This window comes from Heterocephalus glaber, unplaced genomic scaffold (assembly GCF_053883595.1).
Source record: "Heterocephalus glaber isolate CG9 unplaced genomic scaffold, H.glaber_assembly_v1.0 deba00001745, whole genome shotgun sequence".
Lineage (NCBI taxonomy): Eukaryota > Metazoa > Chordata > Mammalia > Rodentia > Bathyergidae > Heterocephalus > Heterocephalus glaber.
The window spans coordinates 1,318,740-1,336,051 of record NW_028258451.1 but is presented as its reverse complement, the minus strand read 5'-3'; the positions used below and the strand labels follow the sequence as shown (position 1 = coordinate 1,336,051).

General features: G+C 57.6%; 2 protein-coding genes across 2 annotated transcripts in view; one reads left to right on the top strand and one right to left on the bottom strand.

Annotated features, from left to right (window-relative positions):
• LOC110346048 (uncharacterized) overlaps positions 1 to 3,973 on the bottom strand; it is a 36,055-nt gene extending 32,082 nt beyond the window's left edge. Inside the window, exons 1-6 of the mRNA XM_087200909.1 lie at positions 3,906 to 3,973; positions 3,269 to 3,758; positions 1,505 to 1,891; positions 1,198 to 1,271; positions 806 to 1,131; positions 29 to 85 (exon numbers count right to left, since the gene is read on the bottom strand). Of these exons, the coding sequence (XP_087057035.1) occupies positions 29 to 85; positions 806 to 1,131; positions 1,198 to 1,271; positions 1,505 to 1,891; positions 3,269 to 3,758; positions 3,906 to 3,973 (1,402 nt within the window). The remainder of the gene's footprint in view (positions 1 to 28; positions 86 to 805; positions 1,132 to 1,197; positions 1,272 to 1,504; positions 1,892 to 3,268; positions 3,759 to 3,905) is intronic.
• Positions 3,974 to 12,224: 8,251 nt separating this feature from the next.
• On the top strand, positions 12,225 to 16,918 carry LOC101722653 (leukocyte immunoglobulin-like receptor subfamily A member 6). Its single transcript, XM_087200908.1, is given in 13 exon segments — positions 12,225 to 12,240; positions 12,356 to 12,406; positions 12,567 to 12,848; positions 13,014 to 13,049; positions 13,286 to 13,516; positions 13,659 to 13,961; positions 14,179 to 14,475; positions 14,718 to 14,834; positions 14,837 to 14,926; positions 14,929 to 14,984; positions 14,986 to 15,019; positions 16,185 to 16,304; positions 16,620 to 16,918. Coding segments are annotated over 13 exon segments (1,761 nt in total). The 3' UTR covers positions 16,748 to 16,918.
• The last annotated feature ends 394 nt before the right edge of the window (positions 16,919 to 17,312 follow it).

Below are 17,312 nucleotides of genomic sequence, written 5' to 3'. Positions count from 1 at the left end.
CCGAACAGCCGCCGCCGCTGCCACTGACCTTTCCGGGCGCCCGGCTCTGTGGGCATCGCGCAGGGCTCCTCAGCGTCCGCAGCCGCTGTGGACAGGAGGACCTGTAGGGCAGCGGGCCCGCACCTCCCGCCTCCCTGCAGCCGTCCTCCCGCCGGGGAGCCGCCCCCTCCCCGGACCTCTCCCCCCGCGGACCCGGGCTCTCCCTGACGTCCTGTTGCTGGCTCGAGCGCCCCCTGCTGGGCGGCCGCTGCACAGCGCCCAGCCTGGCCTGGCTTAGCCCCACTGCTGTCTTCACAGGGTCACTTCCTCCTCAAGCCAGCCACCTCCCTGGTCGGCCGCCTGCTGGGGTGAGCGCTCTGCCAGGCCCTCGCTGGACCCCGCTGGACCCCACGTTCCCAGTGCACCGGGAAGGTTTAATCTTTCCGGAGCTTCCTCACCTGGAGAAGTGGGGTCTGTGAGTGAGAAGCTGGTGTTCCCGCCTCCTGGAAATGGAAGGAGGTACGGGTTGGGGCTCCTTCTGGTCTCCCTCTGTGTTCTCCATACTCTCCCCTTCCCGCTCCGCCCCTCTGGTGTTGTTCCTTGAGAACCACCATATGGATCTCTCCCCCTCCTGGGGACTGAACTTTGCACTGCCTGGGCTACACCCCCAGCCATTCTTTTTAACTCTGAGTAGAGACAGTGTCTTGCCTAGAAGTTCAGTACCCCAGGCTGGGCTCAAACTCATGATCCTCCTGCCTCAGCCTCCCAGAGGGCTGGGGTTGCAGGCTTGTGCCCTCTTACCTGCTATGCCAACTCGGTCTCTAAGAAATGTAAGTCCCTTTGGATCTTCCCCATTCCCTTTGGGGGTGGGGGCTGTCCTCACCCGCGACCCGGAGCTCCACGGGAGCGCTGGGGAAGGACCAGGCATGGCTGTAGTAGGAGCCAAAGCATCTGTCGGTGCCCTGGTGGGCCGCGGTCACCGGGCCCAGGGGGAACTCTGCCTGGATGGAGCCCCGGCCTTGCGGCAGGCTCCTGGGCCTCCCCTCCTGGAGCAGGAAGAACTCGCCAGTCGCGGTTGTCTCCAGGCGGCAGAACAAGGTCACTTGCTCCCCCAAGGGCATCTCTGTGGGCGGGCGGTGGGTGACGCCCCTCCTTCACCCCAACCTCACCCGGGGTCTGGGTCCCTTCTCTGCTCCCTCCCCTAGTCCCGGGTCCGACCTGTCTCGGGGAGCCCCCTGCACCCGGTGTCTGGCTTCGGTCCTGGGCGGCAGCACCGGCACCGGGTGGGGGCGCTGTGGGAGGAGCCGATGCCCCAGCTCTGCCCAGAGCCCCCCGGCCCAGGGTGGGCAGCCTGCTTGGGTTTATGTTATTTTATGTGTCGGGGCGCTGGGGTGGAACCCAGGTCGCGGCTCCCACAGCACGGGAAGGAGGCGTGGTCGCTGCTCGGTGCGCTCACGGCTAGCGCATTCACCCCTCCCTGCTCCCCGTTTCTTCCCACTGGGGACCGGACCTAGGGCCCTGGCACCGATCCGCGGCCCCGGCCCCTTTCTAAATTGGACCGGGAAGCACGGGGGTCACCTGTCACCACCAGGTCCAGGGCGTCGCTGGGCTCCGACCAGAGCCCCTCGCTGTGGGAGCTCAGGGCCGGGATGAGGACCGGGACTCTGCACGGCGCCCCGGGGCTCCGCGGCCTCCCCCGGGCAAAGAGGCGCCCCTCGAACTGCAGCCGGAACTCCTCGGCGTCCGGCGGGCCCTGGCACCACACGGTCACTGGCTGCCCCTTGGGCACCGCGGCGCCGGGCTCGGCCCAGAGGTGGGGTCTGGAGCTCGGCTCAGGGGGGGCCCAGGGTGCCGCTCCGGGTGGGCCGCCGCCCCCGACTCGCGCTTCCAGGCGCCCAGCCGCGGGCTCGGACTCAGCCCCGGAAAACAGAGGGACGCGCGCGTTGCCCGCCGCTCCGGGCCGCCCCCCCCCCCCCCCCCCCGTCCCAGGGACTCAGCGAGGCAGAGCAGCGCGGCAAGCCCGGGCCGCAAGGCGCAGCTCCGGGGGGCGGGGCCGGGTGTGCGGGCGAGGCCTGGCCGGCGGGGATTTCACACTGAGCGCCGCAGCGCGGAAAGCGCGGACCACGCGGCCTGCCAGCGGCCTCTAATCCTCTGGTGGAAGTCACGCCCACGGGGCGCTGGGAGTGACAGAAAGACCTGAGAATCCTCAAAGGGGGTTGGGCCGGGTTTGTGGCTCACACTTCTGAGCCCAGCCCTCTGGGGGCTGAGGCAGAAGGAGCTAGAAAGCATGAGCCCAACCTGGCAGCTTAGCGAGACCCTGTCTCCGAATAAACGAAGAAATAAATGGAAAGGCCTGGGGGTGTAGCCCAGCCGGGGATCCTCCTGCCTCAGCCTCCCAGCGTGCTGGCATTCAGAGCCCGCCCTCTCCGGGATGGGAATGGAACCCAGGGCCTGGCACAGTCTAAGCAAGTGCTCTGCCACTGAGCAGCGCCCGGGCGCTCAGCCCCCCCCCCCCCATACCCACACCTGGCCTGGTTCTTGAGGCGGCGGCCAGGCAGGCTCCAGGACGGTCCCGGCGCCGCGTCCCCTCCTCCGTCCTCCCTGGGCCCTGGGCCTGGGGTGCGGCTGGGTTTGCTCCCAGGCCCTGGCCCTGCGCCCCGCGTCCCCCAGCAGCGGTGGCGCCCAGCCCGTCTGTCCCCGGCGGTCACCCCGACCGCTTCCCCTCCGCGGGCTCCGCCGGCCCCTCCCGCTGCGACGCCCCCCCCCCCCCCGCCTCCGCTTCCCGCGTCCGATGCGCCCGGCTCAGCCTCCTCCGCCCGGCTTCCTGCCCTTCTCCCCGCAGGGCCGCAGCTGCAGCTCCTGGGAACAGCTAGGGCTTTTCAGAGATCCAGAGTGAGTGGCGCTGGGACTCATTCGGGCTGCACTGCTGGGCTCAAGGGCGCTAGGATTCAGGCTGTGAGCGCAGCGCCCTGCGTAGCCTGGATAGGATGAAAGGGGCAGAAGGACCCTTGCTTGCTTGGCTTCCCCCTGCCTGCCATGGACTGTTTCTGCCCCTCCGTCCGCCCTGCCTTGGAGCCAGACGACCGTGCACAGAAACTGCTATGAACTCTGAGCTGAAGAAACCTTTCCTCCTTTAACTCTGGGCGTCGGGTATTTTGTCTCAGCCCTGAGGAAAGTAACTGAGGCACATACGGGAAACCAATTATGAAAACAGGAGCTGGGGGGAGTAAAGGAGGACTGACGTGTGCTGTGTGCGCAAAGCAACTCCCGTGACGAATGTGAACATTACCTGCCGCACACAGGACTCGTAAAACGTTCTTAGAAAGAAAGCAGAAGCTGCTGTATGAAGCTCCCTGAGCCTGGACTGAGCACACACCACAGGCTGGTCCGGCCCGGGGTCCTCGCCGCTGTCCCCTGCCCGTTGCCCTGGGCCGCCGCGCAGGAGGCTCCAGGCGCTGGGAGAGAAGCGCTGAGCGTTCCCTGCGCTTCCCGGTCCCGGCCGCCTGCTTCCGTCACCGTCCCTGTCCCGCTCTGCACCCGATGAGTGCGTCCCGCTGCACACAGCGCTGCGCACAGGAAAGCTCCGCACACGCGGCTTTGCCTGCGCTCCAGGCCCGGGCTCCGCAGAGAGGGGGGCGGCTGTGGACGTCGCTGTTGGACCAGTCGCCGGGCTCCGCTTTGCATCAGCAGGAGCTTCCCGTGCCCTGAGCGCGCTCGGGTCCCTGTCCCCATCCGCCCGCTTCATAGCCTCATCCCGTGCCCGGGAGATGGAAGCGGCGCTGGGCGTGCAGTTCGCCGTGCGGCAGTCGCCTCAGCACCAGAAACAAAGCAGAGGAGAAGTAACGCGGTCACCCTCCCGGGCCCAGGGCCGCCCAGCTCCGCCTGCGGCTGCGGCCGGCATCCTCCTGGACTGAGGACCACCTCACCCGCGAGGGCCGCCTCTGCTCTCCGCGTTTCCTCCTCCTGGCTGCAACCGGCGCACACGGAAGATCATTCCCGCGATTCTGGGCACGGCCCAGGGCCTGTGCCCGTGAGCTGCATCCCCAGCTCTTCTTTCCTTTTTGCTATTTTTATTTCGAGACGGGCTCACTGTGTTGCTAAACTGCCCGGGCTGGGCTTGAACTTGTAATCCCCCTGCCTCAGCCTCCCGGAGTGCTAGGATTGCAGGCCTTCCAGAACTTTCCAAGTCGCCCTAAAAAGGGAGCTCCGCGCCCCCCGACAGTCGGCTCCCCGGCCCGGCCCTCCTCGGCTCCCTCCCTAGAGCTGCCAACCTCGGCTCGCGAGCCTTCGCCCGCGGCGCCCTCTTGTGGCGACTCCCGGAAACGCCTCTGAACACTGTCGGAGGCCCCAGGGCCCGGGATCCCCGCTGAGAACCTGGGACCCGGAGCCCCGCACGTCCACGCCACAGCTTCCCGGGATGCAGCCTTGTGCAGTGAGCGCCAGGCCGTCCGCACTCCCAGCCCGAGGGTGCGGGTGTCTGCTCCGGTCAGCCGCCAGCGCCCGCTCCACAGCGCGCCCTTGGGTCTCCTCAGCTGCTGTGTCCTTATTTTGTGACAGAACATGTTTATCCCAGGGAAGCCTCCGCGCTTCCATTAGATATATTTCAAGGGCTGCGGGGGGGGGGGGGGGCGCGGCACGGTGGTAGAGCGCTCGCCCGGCCTGCTTCAGACCCTGGCTCCAACCCCAGCGCCTCAAATAAACGTAAAGCACACGTGAGTCTCACAAGCGCTCAGTCGCCCTCTCCTTCCCCTGCTTGTGTCTTTGCAACACCGACTCAGGGATCCATGGCGGGAGCTTTAGACCCAAGCAGACGCCAGAGTTCTGCCTCAGCCCCACATCCAGTAATTTATTTCCCCGACTCTCTCTCCCCACCATGTGTTTCACTGAAGTGAACCCATGCTGGCCTTCACCCACCGCATACACCACCCAGAAACCTGGGCTAAGGCAACCGAGTGACACCCCAGGTGTGCAAGGGAGAGTGTAACCCCAACTGTCAGAGGTGGCGGAGGCAGCTTGGGCTCCTCTGCAAGAATCTTTTTCAAAAGTCCACTATATATACACACATATAAAGAAATTTTAAAAAGAACTCCCCTTTGCAGCTATTTGTCAAAAATTAGTATCTACTTGTTATGTATGGTGAATGTTGCACAATTATAGATCTGGGTTTTGAGCCACTTAACGACAGCACTGGGTGTTTGGAGGAGCGGGTTTTCTTCACGATGCAGTTGTCCTGTTTGTTATTTAACGTTGCTAAAATGATTCTGTGCACTCGGATGTGAAATGCTGTCCACCTTTATCTTGTTATCTTCAAATGTAAAAAAAAGAAATCAGAAAATGAGCGCTGCAGACATTGCTTTAGTCGCCCTCTGAAATTATCAGGAAATGATGCATAGCATCATTGTAAAGCTTCTTTGTTGCTGCAAGCTATAGATATTAGATAAAGTTAATGCAAATGGACACATTTTATGTCAGAGGGAAAAGAAAAATAACAAACCACTGACACTTTCTAACAACTCCCTGCAATCAGCTGATGCGTGGCCTGGTTTTTCTCTAATATTCAGCCACTTTATTCTCTTTAATGACTGAAAAGATGTGATCACAAGAGTGTCTGATATTTTCTCACGCTAAAAGGCAGTTTGGTTTCTTCCCTCACCCTGTGCTGATGTCACAGAGGCCCTCAAAGTCTTTTCTGTTACTTATCGGGATTCTCAGACACCGCCTACACCTGCTTTCCAATGTATAAAACTGTTTGCTTTTAATTCAGTGTCCTGTGTGTCGCATTTTGAACCAGCCCGCAGGGCTCTTTCTCCAAAGTACAAAGAAGCATTCCTGTGTCACAAAATGCGCACACACGTGGTTGGAGAGGCTGAGGAGACCATCCTGTCTCCAGCCTTGAGATCGTGAGCTGAGACTGCAGGGCAAGGCTCTTGCTGTGTGTAACAGGAAATTTTCACATCACCACTTCAATGTTCAGTTACTTACAGTATCAGATCATCTCCCTCTTAAATTAGGTCGAAAAACTGGGCTTGTGGACCAATCGCCTTCTGTTGGTGTCTGAGAAATGTTTAAGAAAAAGCTAATACGGCTTTTATGTGCTCTCTAAAAATCACCGGAAGTAGACTGTGTACAAGATGTGTCCACCGTGACCAGGGAGAGGGGAGGGAGAGAGAGATCCCTGAAAGCTGCTAGAGCAGCGCACACGCCGAGGTCTGTGCTTCAGCTGCAGGACAGATAGAGCAGGTTTGGCCAGCTGTGCCCCGAGGGCCAGGCCTGCCAGTGCCAGTTTTGTACCTAAAGTTTTATTGGCACCCAGTCATGTCCACGTGGTTACGCATGGTGGCTCTTTTCACACGACTTGGGTGGAGTTGCGCAGTGCTACAGGGACCAGGTGGTCCCGGACATTAGAAACGACCTGCACTGCGCAAGGTGCTGCACCTCCCGCCCAGCCTGGGCAGTGGAGCAACTTAGCATGACTCTGTATCCAACCTAAAATAATCGTCATCATAATAAGCTACTGCCCTTATGGAAAACTTCTGCCAGATCCTAGATTAGAATATCAAACATTGGTAACAAAAGTGCTGTGTGAGTAGACTCATCAGGCAAAGACTAAACTAGGCTAAGAGGCACTTGAGCCAGGGAAAACCTAGAAATCAAACACAGTCCATTGTACACTCCTGGAGGTCCTATTTCCAAGCCTAAAGCATACTGCAAGCTTAATAAAGGCAGCTTCAGGCAGGGTGCTCTAGCTTATTCTGCTTTGTGACACAGACACTGTGGTCAGGTGTGCAGAATCTGCTCTCAAGCCGAGAAGCTCAGCGCTGAGCCTGGTGGTGCCAGGAGACCCTCTGACCTCCCAGGGACCGATCACAGCTGGGCCCCTTCAGAGCACAGCCGGTGAGCAGCACCCACAGGAACAAGCCTCCCTGCCAGGGTGAGTCTGTCCTGCCGGGACTTGATCCCCAGCTGTGGGCTGCGCTCCCTCAGTCCTCCAGCAGCTGCTGGACTCTCTCCTCAGCAGCACTCAGCCTGGAGACCACAGGATCCCACTGTTTCCACAGCCCAGAGCTCCGCCCGCCCAGGAAACTCATGTTCAACAGACCCCAAACCGGTTCCGAGACACTGGGGGAGGAAACATTTGTGGATCCACAAAATAAGGATCCTTTGTGTGTGTTCTGAACTGGAGATTAAACCCAGGGGCTGGCGCATGCTGGGCAAGTGCTCTACACCCCACTACATCCCCAGTGCTCCCCCTTTTTTGTATTTCGAGAAGAGGTCACACTAAGTCACCAAGGCTTGGGATCCTCCTGCTTCAGCATTCTGCATACTGGACTTCTAGGTGTGCCCACCACCCCCGGCTCGAAATCAGGGCTCTTTCCTGTGTCACAGGGGAGCAGAGACAGGGAAGCTTCAGACATGCACTGGGCTTTTGTAATCGCTGCAGAGTCTAAGGGGAGGGTGCCCTGCCCGGCACAGCCCCTCAAAGGCCGACCCTCCCTTCCCTGCCCCAAGCACCCAGACTGAGGGCACCCACAGCTGCTACAGACTGCAGAGATGGCACAGGCACGGAGATACCCCACTCACCCTCGCCAGGTCACAAGACCACAGCCTAGGACCGTGGGTAAACACAGATGGGGGGAGGAAAATGAAACCTGCATTTCCTGATGGTCATCCAGAGTTATCCGTACGTAATCAGAGACAAAGGGAGAACCAGCTGAAAGGAATAGTGTCCCTACTAAGTTAAGAGAAATTAATATTGATTTATCCTGACCAAAAGTATTCTTATATATGCCTAGATATTTTACAAATATAAAAGAATCAAGACCTTCCAAATGAATTGGGGTTTTTTTGTTTGTTTGTTTAAACCCAACAGTTGAGCTATCTGTGTTCTACAGTGGAGATATAAAGCATTCTTCCTTATGATGGGAATGTAACTCTCAAGGAATTTTATTAGGAAGAAAAAAGGCCTTCCAAGTGGTTGGCATTCCTCTTTTCGCCTTTGAACTGATTTTACCAGGAAAAGCAGAAACATAGGTGGCTGAACATATTGACATTTGCTCACATAATATTTCCAACTCACTGTTGATTTCTGGAGTATGAGAAACATTCTGAACTTAATAGTTGTTATTGTATTTGTAAATAGAAACATTTGTAGAAACAGTTAACGATTGAATTCTTCACTAAAACATTTAATATCTGAATTGAATCCTTAAAGAGTCTCATTTTAGTAACATTTGTGGTCTGGTTCTTAAGGCAGGTGTGTGGTAGAGCAATTGGGAATTCAGGAAAACATAAAGAGAAAAATTAAAACCCTGATTAATCCTTGTAGTGTGGCTGCTAACAGTTTGGTATATTTTCAATACATGATATATATTTAAAATTTAATTTGGGATTATACGACTTTTTATGTAGTCTCTATTTTTCTTTTTCTTTTTTTGTGTGTGTTTCAATTAAAGTTTATTTACATAAACAGGCTAGTGGCCTTCGTATACTGGAGTTTACCTACCCTTTCTCTAAAATATCTCTTTCTGGGAATCTTTGACATGTATGTATTTTTTTGCATATCCTTTTATTGGTACATTTTAGGTGTACAATATAATGTCATTCATCATTGGAAATTTGCACCTTTACATAATCTCTCTTGGTTCTTATTTTTCCCCTTCCCCTGTCCTCCCTTCAAACCCTCCATTCCTCCCTGTTTACAAAGACTTTGTTTCCATTTTTTCATTTTCTCATATTAATTCCATTCCCTTCTTTCCTTTCCCCTACCCCTCCCACTTCTCCTTCCCCTTTGCCCCTTTTCTTCCTATTTCACATGACCTATTATACCTTTTAGTCCTCAGTCACACTTTCAGTTTCTCACACTAGAGAAACTATTTGGTATTTACACATGTGTGTCCTATTTATTTCACTTAAGAGTATCGTATCAATGCGCATCCATTTAGCAATAAATGTCTCTAATTTCTCATTTTTTATGGCTGAGTAGTACTCCATTTTATTTAAAAACCCCACATTTTCTTTATCCAGTCTCCAGGTGATGGGCATGTGGGCTGTTTACAAGCTTTAGCTATTACAAACTGTGCTGCTATAAACATGGGTGCACATATATCACTGTGGTATGATTCTTTCAATTCTTTGGGGAAGATACCCAGCAGGGGAATAGCTGGGTCAAATGGGACTTCCAGTCCTAGTTCTTTGAGGTATCTCCATACTGATTTCCACAGTGCTTGCACTAGTCTGCACTCCCACCAACAATGGAGAAGGGTTCCTTTCTCCCCACACCCCCACCAGCATTTGTTATTGGTTGATTTCATGATAGCAGCCATTCTTTCTGGAGTGAGGTGGAATCTCAGCATTGTTTTCATTTGCATCTCTCGAATGACCAGTGATGTTGAACATTTTTTCATGTATTTATTTGCTATTTCTACTTCTTTGTCTGAGAAATGTCTGTTCATTTCAGATGCCCATTTTTGGATTGGGTCTTTAAATTTGGGAGGTCTGATTTTTTTTAACTTCTTTATAGATTCGAGATAGTAGACCTTTGTCTGAGGGACTGTTGGTGAAAATTTTTTCCCACATTGTGGGTTGTCTCTTCACACTGCTGGTGGTTTCTCTTGCTGTGCAGAAGCCTTTTAATAAGAAGAGATCTCACTTGTTGATTCTTTGTGCTAGTTCATGGGCAACTGAGGTTTTGTTCATAGTCTTTTCCTACCCCAGTGTCTTCAAGAGTTCTACCTAACCTCTGTTCCAGCCAGTTCAGCGTTTCTGTTTTTATATTCAGATCTTTAATCCATTTTGATTTTAGATTAGTGCATGGTGAGAGATATAGGTCTCGTTTTAGTCTTTGGCAAGTTGAAACCCAATTTCTCCAGCACCATTTATTAAAGAGGCTATCTTTCCTCCAGTGAGGGTGTTTGGCTCCTTTGTCGAAGGTGAGATGGCTGAGTATGTCTGGAGTTGTTTCTGCATCTTCTAATCTGTTCCACTGGACCTCAGGTCTGTTTCTTTGTCAGTACCATGCTGTTTTTATCACAGTAGCTTTGTAGTATAGTTTCAAGTTGGGGGTTGTAATACCCCCTGCAATGTCTCTTCAAATGAATTGTTTAAGTTGAAGAACTTTTAAAATTAACTACAACTTGTATATGTTTGTATGAATAAAACGAAATATCTCAGGTAAGTGAAAAATTTTGATTTTAGATACCTTATTAAAAAGACAATATTCCTAAGAATCTATTTAGTCTGACCCAAGTTAAGTACAAAGAAATCTCAGCAGATACACCAGAGAAACCCACCACCAAAACACAAGGGCAAAAAACAAGACAGGAAGAAAGTTACCAAAGATTACAAAGCAACTGTAAATCAGTTCACAAAATGGAAGTAGAAGCTTAACCTGTCAATAATCTTGAATGGAAAGGGATTAAATTCTTCCATTAGAAGTCTTGGGGTGGAAAATGGATTTTGGAAAATGCATTTTAGAAAAATGGATTTTAGAAGACACCAAAGAAGCGAATAACAAGACCCAGCTATGCATTGCATACAAGATACCCCATCCTCTTGAGAACAGACAGACTGAAATCCAGGGGATGGTGAAGACATCTCATGGAGAGAGGAACCATAAGGCAGCAGGAAGAGCTGACGTAGTAAGTCAAAAAGGGGAAATGAGATGAAGAAGATTATTCTGTAGTGATAAGGAAACCCATCCAACAATGGTATGTGACAATTGTGAACACATATTGACCCAAATGGAGATATAGATATATGGATAAGCCATAATAGGATAATGCCTTTAAGTATGATTCTCTTTACTATAATGAATGTCTTTCTTTCAATAAATTTTTAGGGTTTTCTTTAAGTTTCTTCATTGACCCATTGAATATTTAGGAATATGTGGTTCAGTTTCCATGTCTAATTTCTGAAAACTATCAAAAGTTTTTCCTGTTTCTGACTTCTGGCTTTATACCAGTATGGGTGTGGATCTCTTTCAAACTTCTCAGCAGCAGAGAGCAGAGTGGACGTCGTGCACAGAAAGTGTGGAGGACACGTGACCTGCTGGGCAGGGAGCCCTGAGTGACCAGGAGAGCAAAGTCTTCTGCCCCTCCTTGGACAGGGGGAAAGTGTCCACCAGGCTCCGTGACTCACACAGCAGGGCCACATCCTCTGCTGGGGACACCATGGGTCCCGGCTGCACCGAGAGGGAGGCTGTGACAGGCAGCTGTCCTGGAGAGAAGGAGGGGTGAGGGGCTGCCCCACCTCGTTCTGAGCTGAGGCCTCACCAGGCCTTGTCTGAGGCCCCTCGGTCTCTGTCTATCTCTGTTTCCTCTGACGCTGCCCCTCCCGCCCTCCCCTGTCTCTGTTCTTTTCCCTCCCTGACCCCACCCTCACCCTGGCCATCAGCTCCTGGGCTCCCCAGCAGGGTCAGTGCAGAGTCTGGGTCCCTGACTGAGCCCTGGGCTCCTCACCTGTGACCAGGATGTCCAGGGGCTCACTGGGGGCCGACCACTCGGAGGAGAAGCCGTGTCTACTGTATGAGAGGGGGACTCAGGGCCACATGATTATTGTTGGGCAAGAATGGCCGGTCTGTGATGGGACCTCCGCTCCTGTGGGGATTTATGCGGCTCCGACAGCAGAAGTCTTCCGGCTGCAGCCCCGCGACCGCGGACACACTCCTGAGTGAGGGCTGCGTGAGGACCCACAGGGAATCCACGCTCGCCCCTCAGCCTCCTGACAGGCGCATCACTGGGTGCAGACTCCTGTTGGAGATTTCCCAGGGATTCCGAGGAACGCAGCCCTGCTGCCTCCACTCCCACCGGTGCTGCTCCTCTCAGCGCAGTAACGTGTCCATGTTTAAAGATTTTCTGCTGCCTTGAAGATGAAGCCCAGGGACGTCTCAGTGTAGGGGGACCGGGAGAGGGGGCCACACCTGGGTGCCTCTCAGGTCATGCTCCTCTTCCCTGAGGAAGCTCTGACCCACCCACCCCTGCCCTGTGCCCGGCCTGTGTCCAATCCGTCCTGCAGATTTGCCCTCCCCCATACCGGTGCTTCGCCCTCCCACGTTATTGCATCCCGTCTTCCCCTTTTCCCCTCCCTACACCTGGGAAGCTGATGCTGAAGCACCTGTCCTCTGACCGCGTGACCAGGGGAGGAGGCTGCAGCTTCCCCGGTGACTGCCACACCTGGCACCGAGACTGCACATGGTGAGGGCTCCGGGAGCACTGGAGGCTGGCGTGGGCGGTGGCAGGAAGGACAGCATGGCGCGGACAGGCGGTCTGCAGAGACGGGGCTTGTCTGCCCGGCCCGAAAGCTCCTGCAGGAGACAGAGCTGGCTCCACTGAGCAGCACAGTCAGGGCTCAGCGCGTCTCTGCTCGGCGTCACCTGCAGCAGGAACCCGCATCTTCCCCAGCGTCTCCAGGGCGGGAGACGACGGCCAGGGTGAGGAGCACCGAGCTGGGCAGTGGACGGGCTGAGGGAGGGGGAGGCCGTGGGGAGGCCCTGCCAGGAAGGACCGGCCCTCAGCACCCCACCCGGGAGGGGCAGCGCAGGAAGGCTCTGGGTCTATCTGCTCCCAGGTCTTGGCACTTGGTGAGGTGAGGACGGATCAGGGAGAGGGAGGCCAGGCTAAGGCAAGACCTCATCCCGCCTGAAGTCTGCAGAGAGCCTGGTGCCCACACCAAGCTCAGCTGGGGCAGAGAGAAGCAGGCCCCGGGGCAGCAGGTCCCCTTCCTGCGGGGGCGCTGCCGCAGCAACCCCAGGACGGGAAGTGGCCGCGCCCTTTGCTTCTCTGTCCTGCGGGACACTGTGGTCCCCTCGACAAAGCCAGGGAGAGTGGGAGAAGAAACCACGGCCCCCAGCCTCTGGGCGCTGCTCTGCCTGGGTGAGACCGGAAGAGGGGAGGGGACGCCCTGCTCTGGGAGGGGCCCCGGGACCCCACCCCACAGCCAGCCCCGCTCCATCGGGGGAGCAGGGGCTCAGGAGGCTCGGGGAGGAGAGGACCTGCTCAGGCTCCAGGGCCAACCTCTCACAGGGAGCTCTCTTCCAGGGCTGAGTCTGGGCCCCAGGCCCCGAGGGCAGGCAGGTGAGTGTGTCCCCAGCTGTGCCGGTCCCTCCTCCTCCTGGGGACAAGGGGCCACCCCTGGGCAGTGGGGAGGGAGAACAGCAGGTGTGGGCTGGTGCTGGGGAGGTCTGGAGGGTCCCGGGGCTGAGAGCTGGGATCTGAGGGGGGAGGAAGGGCCTGGGCCCCAGCTGTGACTCCCTGCAGGGATCCTCCCCACCCCCAGGCTCTGGGCTGAGCCAGGACCTGTGATACCACAGGGAAGCTGGTGACCCTCTGGTGTGAGGGGAGCCTGGAGGCCCAGGAGTACCGTCTGGAAAAACAGGGAAGCCCGGAGCCCTGGGACAGACTGATGTCACCGAAGTCTGGGGACAAGGCCAACTTCTCCGTCCCATCCATGACAGAGCACCATGCAGGGCCATATCACTGTCACTATCACAGCCCTGCTGTCTGGTCAGAGCGCAGTGAGCCCCTGGAGCTGCTGGGGACAGGTGAGAGGGCTCTCGGGGTCCCGGCCCCAGGCTCTGCCCTCAGGAAGGGGTCTGCTCTCAGGGATGTCGCCCTCCCGGCCCAGCCCTGGGGACAGTGGGGGAGGTGTGAGTCCCTTTAACACGCTGCCTCCTGCTCTCCTAGGAGCCCACAGCAAACCCAGCCTCTCAGCCCTGCCCAGCCCTGCGGTGACCTCAGGAGGGACCATGACCCTCCAGTGTGGCTCACGGCAGAGGTTTAACAGGTTCCTTCTGACTCAGGAAGGAGAAGATGGGCTCTCCTGGACCCTGGACTCACAGCGAGGCCCCAGAGGGCAGGTCCAGGCCCTGTTCCTTGTGGACCCTGTGACCGCTGGCCACAGGTGGACGTTCAGATGCTACAGCTACGACAGGAACAATCCCCAGGTGTGGTCGGAGCCCAGTGACACCCTGGAGCTCCTGGTCTCAGGTGAAGAAGTCCTCTCTTTGACCCAAACATTTTTGAGTCTCCAAACACATTGGTAGGAGCCCCACTTCCAGGGGAGCCCAGGTGTGTGGGTAACTGAGTAGAACACCCCAGAGTTAAACACCCCAAATATGAGAGACTAGAAGACCCCCAGGGCAGGACAGGAGAGGCAGGGCTGTGGCAGGAAGCAGGCCCTCAGCCCGGCTCCGCCTCCCCCCAGGGCTGTCCAGGAAGCCCTCCCTCCTCACCCAGCCGGGCCCTGTCCTGGCCCCTGGACACAGCCTGACCCTGCAGTGTCGCTCTGACATCGCCTATGACAGGTTCGCTCTGTCCAAGGAGGGGGAACCTGACCTCCCCCAGCGCCCTGGCCAGCAGCCCCAGGCTGGGCTCTCTCAGGCCCACCTCCCCCGGGGCCCTGCCAGCAGCTCCCACGGGGGCCGCTACAGATGCTACGGTGGACACAGCCTCTCCTCCGAGTGGTCGGCCCCCAGTGAGCCCCTGGACATCCTGGTCACAGGTGAGGAGCCCAGGGCTCAGTCAGGGACCCAGACTCTGCACTGACCCTGCTGGGGAGCCCAGGAGCTGATGGCCAGGGTGAGGGTGGGGTCAGGGAGGGAAAAGAACAGAGACAGGGGAGGGCGGGAGGGGCAGCGTCAGAGGAAACAGAGACAGACAGAGACCGAGGGGCCTCAGACAAGGCCTGGTGAGGCCTCAGCTCAGAACGAGGTGGGGCAGCCCCTCACCCCTCCTTCTCTCCAGGACAGCTGCCTGTCACAGCCTCCCTCTCGGTGCAGCCGGGACCCATGGTGTCCCCAGGAGAGGATGTGGCCCTGCTGTGTGAGTCACGGAGCCTGGTGGACACTTTCCCCCTGTCCAAGGAGGGGCCGCCGATCCCCCACTGCATCTGGGATCAGAGTCCCGAGCTCAGCAGTACCAGGTGGAATTCTCCATGAGAGCTGTGACCTCAGCCCCGGGGGGACCTACGGGTGCTATGGCTCTCGCAGCTCCGCTCCCCACCTGTCCGCTGCAGCCCAGCGACCCCCTGCAGCTCACAGTCTCAGGTGAGGGCTCATGACCCGTCCTCTCTGAGCCCAAAGGGGCTGAGGGGGCTCGGAGAGAGGTCAGCAGGGCCTTCCCAGGCATGGCCACCGCCACGATGTGATTCGAGGACGCCCCAGCGAGAAGAGCTGGAGACCTCAGTGCGGATTACAGGGTGAGCACAGAGGGTCCCAGGAGTCAGCACCCACCCCTCCCATCTCACTCCCAGGATCCTCTGGGGCCCCATCCCCCCCTCTCACGTCCCAGCCCCTCAGTGGGTGAGTCCAGGGCCTCTGTCGCCAGTGTTCTGTGTCCAGGCTGCCTGGGGACCCCCAGCCTTCAGGAAAGGACTCACAGTCCTCATTCCAGTCTGAGCTCAGCTCGTGTCCAGGGATTTGGAAGCCAGTAAGGGAGGCTGGTAGGGATTCCGGGTCCCCAGGGCTCAGAGTCAGGGCTGCATGAGGGCAGCACTAAGACAGAGGGAGATGTTGGGGTCCAGCCTGGGGGAGGAGCAGCAGCTGAAGTGGGAAGCAGAAAGCCCGACCCCCCACCTCCCCATCCCACCCAGGAGGCCCTGAGGGTCAGCCACGCAGCCCCCCAAAGTCAGGAGCACAGGCTGGGCATGGTGAGTGAGGGCTCTGCTGGGAGGGGTCTGGGGGCAGCGGCTGAGCTGTGAGGCCGCTGCAGCCTCCCTGGACATTCGGCCTTGGGCCAGGCCCGCCAGTGTGGGCCTCAGTTTCTTCAGGAGCAAGGGAGAGGCCTGGCCCTGACCTTCAAGTTCCTCCCAGTTCGGACCCTGCTGTGACCCCTGGAGGGGAGGCCTCCCAGGGAAGCCTCCAGGACCCCACGCTGCAGGGTCCCGTCCCCTGGGTTCAGGGCCACGGCAGGGGGTCAGGCCTTCAGCTCAGGGGCTCAGCTCTGCTGGAGAGAACAGGTCTGGAAGGCAGACTCCCGGGGTGTCCCCTTCCCGATGGGTGACCTGGGGAAAGCAATCTCCTCTCTGAGCTTTTTCCTCATGTGTGACGGGCCTGGGTAGAGGCGGCAATGCCTTTTGCAGGGCTGGGAGGGTTGAGGCGATGAAAGTGAAGATGCAGCCGCGGCCAGAGCTCGGAGCGGGTCGGGTCAGGGCCACCATTGCTCATTCAGTCTCGGCTTCACTTCCCTCCCCGACTCCGCCACCCTGCCCAGGACTGGGAAGGCCCCTGAAGGTTCTGACCGGGGCCTCGGTGGCCTCCGTCCTGCTGCTGCTGCTGCTCCTCCTCCTCCTCGTCCTCCGACACTGGCGTCAGGGCGAAAGCAGGAAGGCGGGTGAGTGGGGACAGGTGAGCTGGGCCTCGGGGGGTTGTGGGTCCCCCGTGGTCCAAGCCAGGCTGGGCTCAGGGTAGGGCTAAAACCCAGTCTGAGGGGGCCAGAGAGCCTAGGATCCCCTCAGAGCCCAGCTCGGAGTCCAGAGCAGAGCACCCCGGCCCGGCCTCATCCCCACAGGAGTCTCGGGTGTGCGCTGAGCTTCCCCTCCTCACCCGCACTCACGCCCTGGTCAGTGAGGCCCAAGGCGTCCTTCCTCCCCACGGGGCCTGGCCGTGGTGGTTCCGAGCCTCCCGGTGAGACTCTGTCCATCCCCAGCCCAGAGAGAGGCTGACTTCCCACGGCCTGCGGGGGCCACGGGCCCAGTGCCCCAGCACGGAGGCCTGCAGAACAGGTACTTCCTGCCCGGGGACCCGGACGCCCGCCAGCCACCCCCACGGCCCTGACACCCCTTGTCTCCCCAGCTCCGGCCCAGCCGCCACCGCCCAGGAAGAAAACCTCTGTGAGAGGGAGGGGGCGGGGTGGGGGGTACCCCGAGCTCTCAGCATCCCAGGGGCTGGGAGTCAGACTGAGCCTCCACACAGCCTGGGGACCTCAGCACGGCTCCCTGGATCTGTGTCCCCAGCTGGGCCGGAGCTGGGGCCTGCGGGGCCAAGAGACCCCGGGGACTCTGGGCAGGAGGGGACCCCTTGTTCTGTCCCTGCAGATGCTGCCGTGAACGACTCACTGCCTGAGGACGGGGTGGAGCTGGATGCTCGGGTGAGGCCCTGTCCCTCTGCAGGGCACAGGGACTTCCTGTCACTGCTTTAGTCCAGGGACACACCTGGACTGCCTACAGCTATGTCTTTCCTATTTTGTCTTCCAGGTTAGGTTTCTGTTTTAATATTTAAATCCATTTTCATTTTGGCTTAGTACATGATGAGAGATATGGGTCTAGCTTTAATCTTCTGCATATGGACAGCCAGTTTTCCCAGCACCACTTGTTAAAGATGCTGTCTTTCCTCCAACATA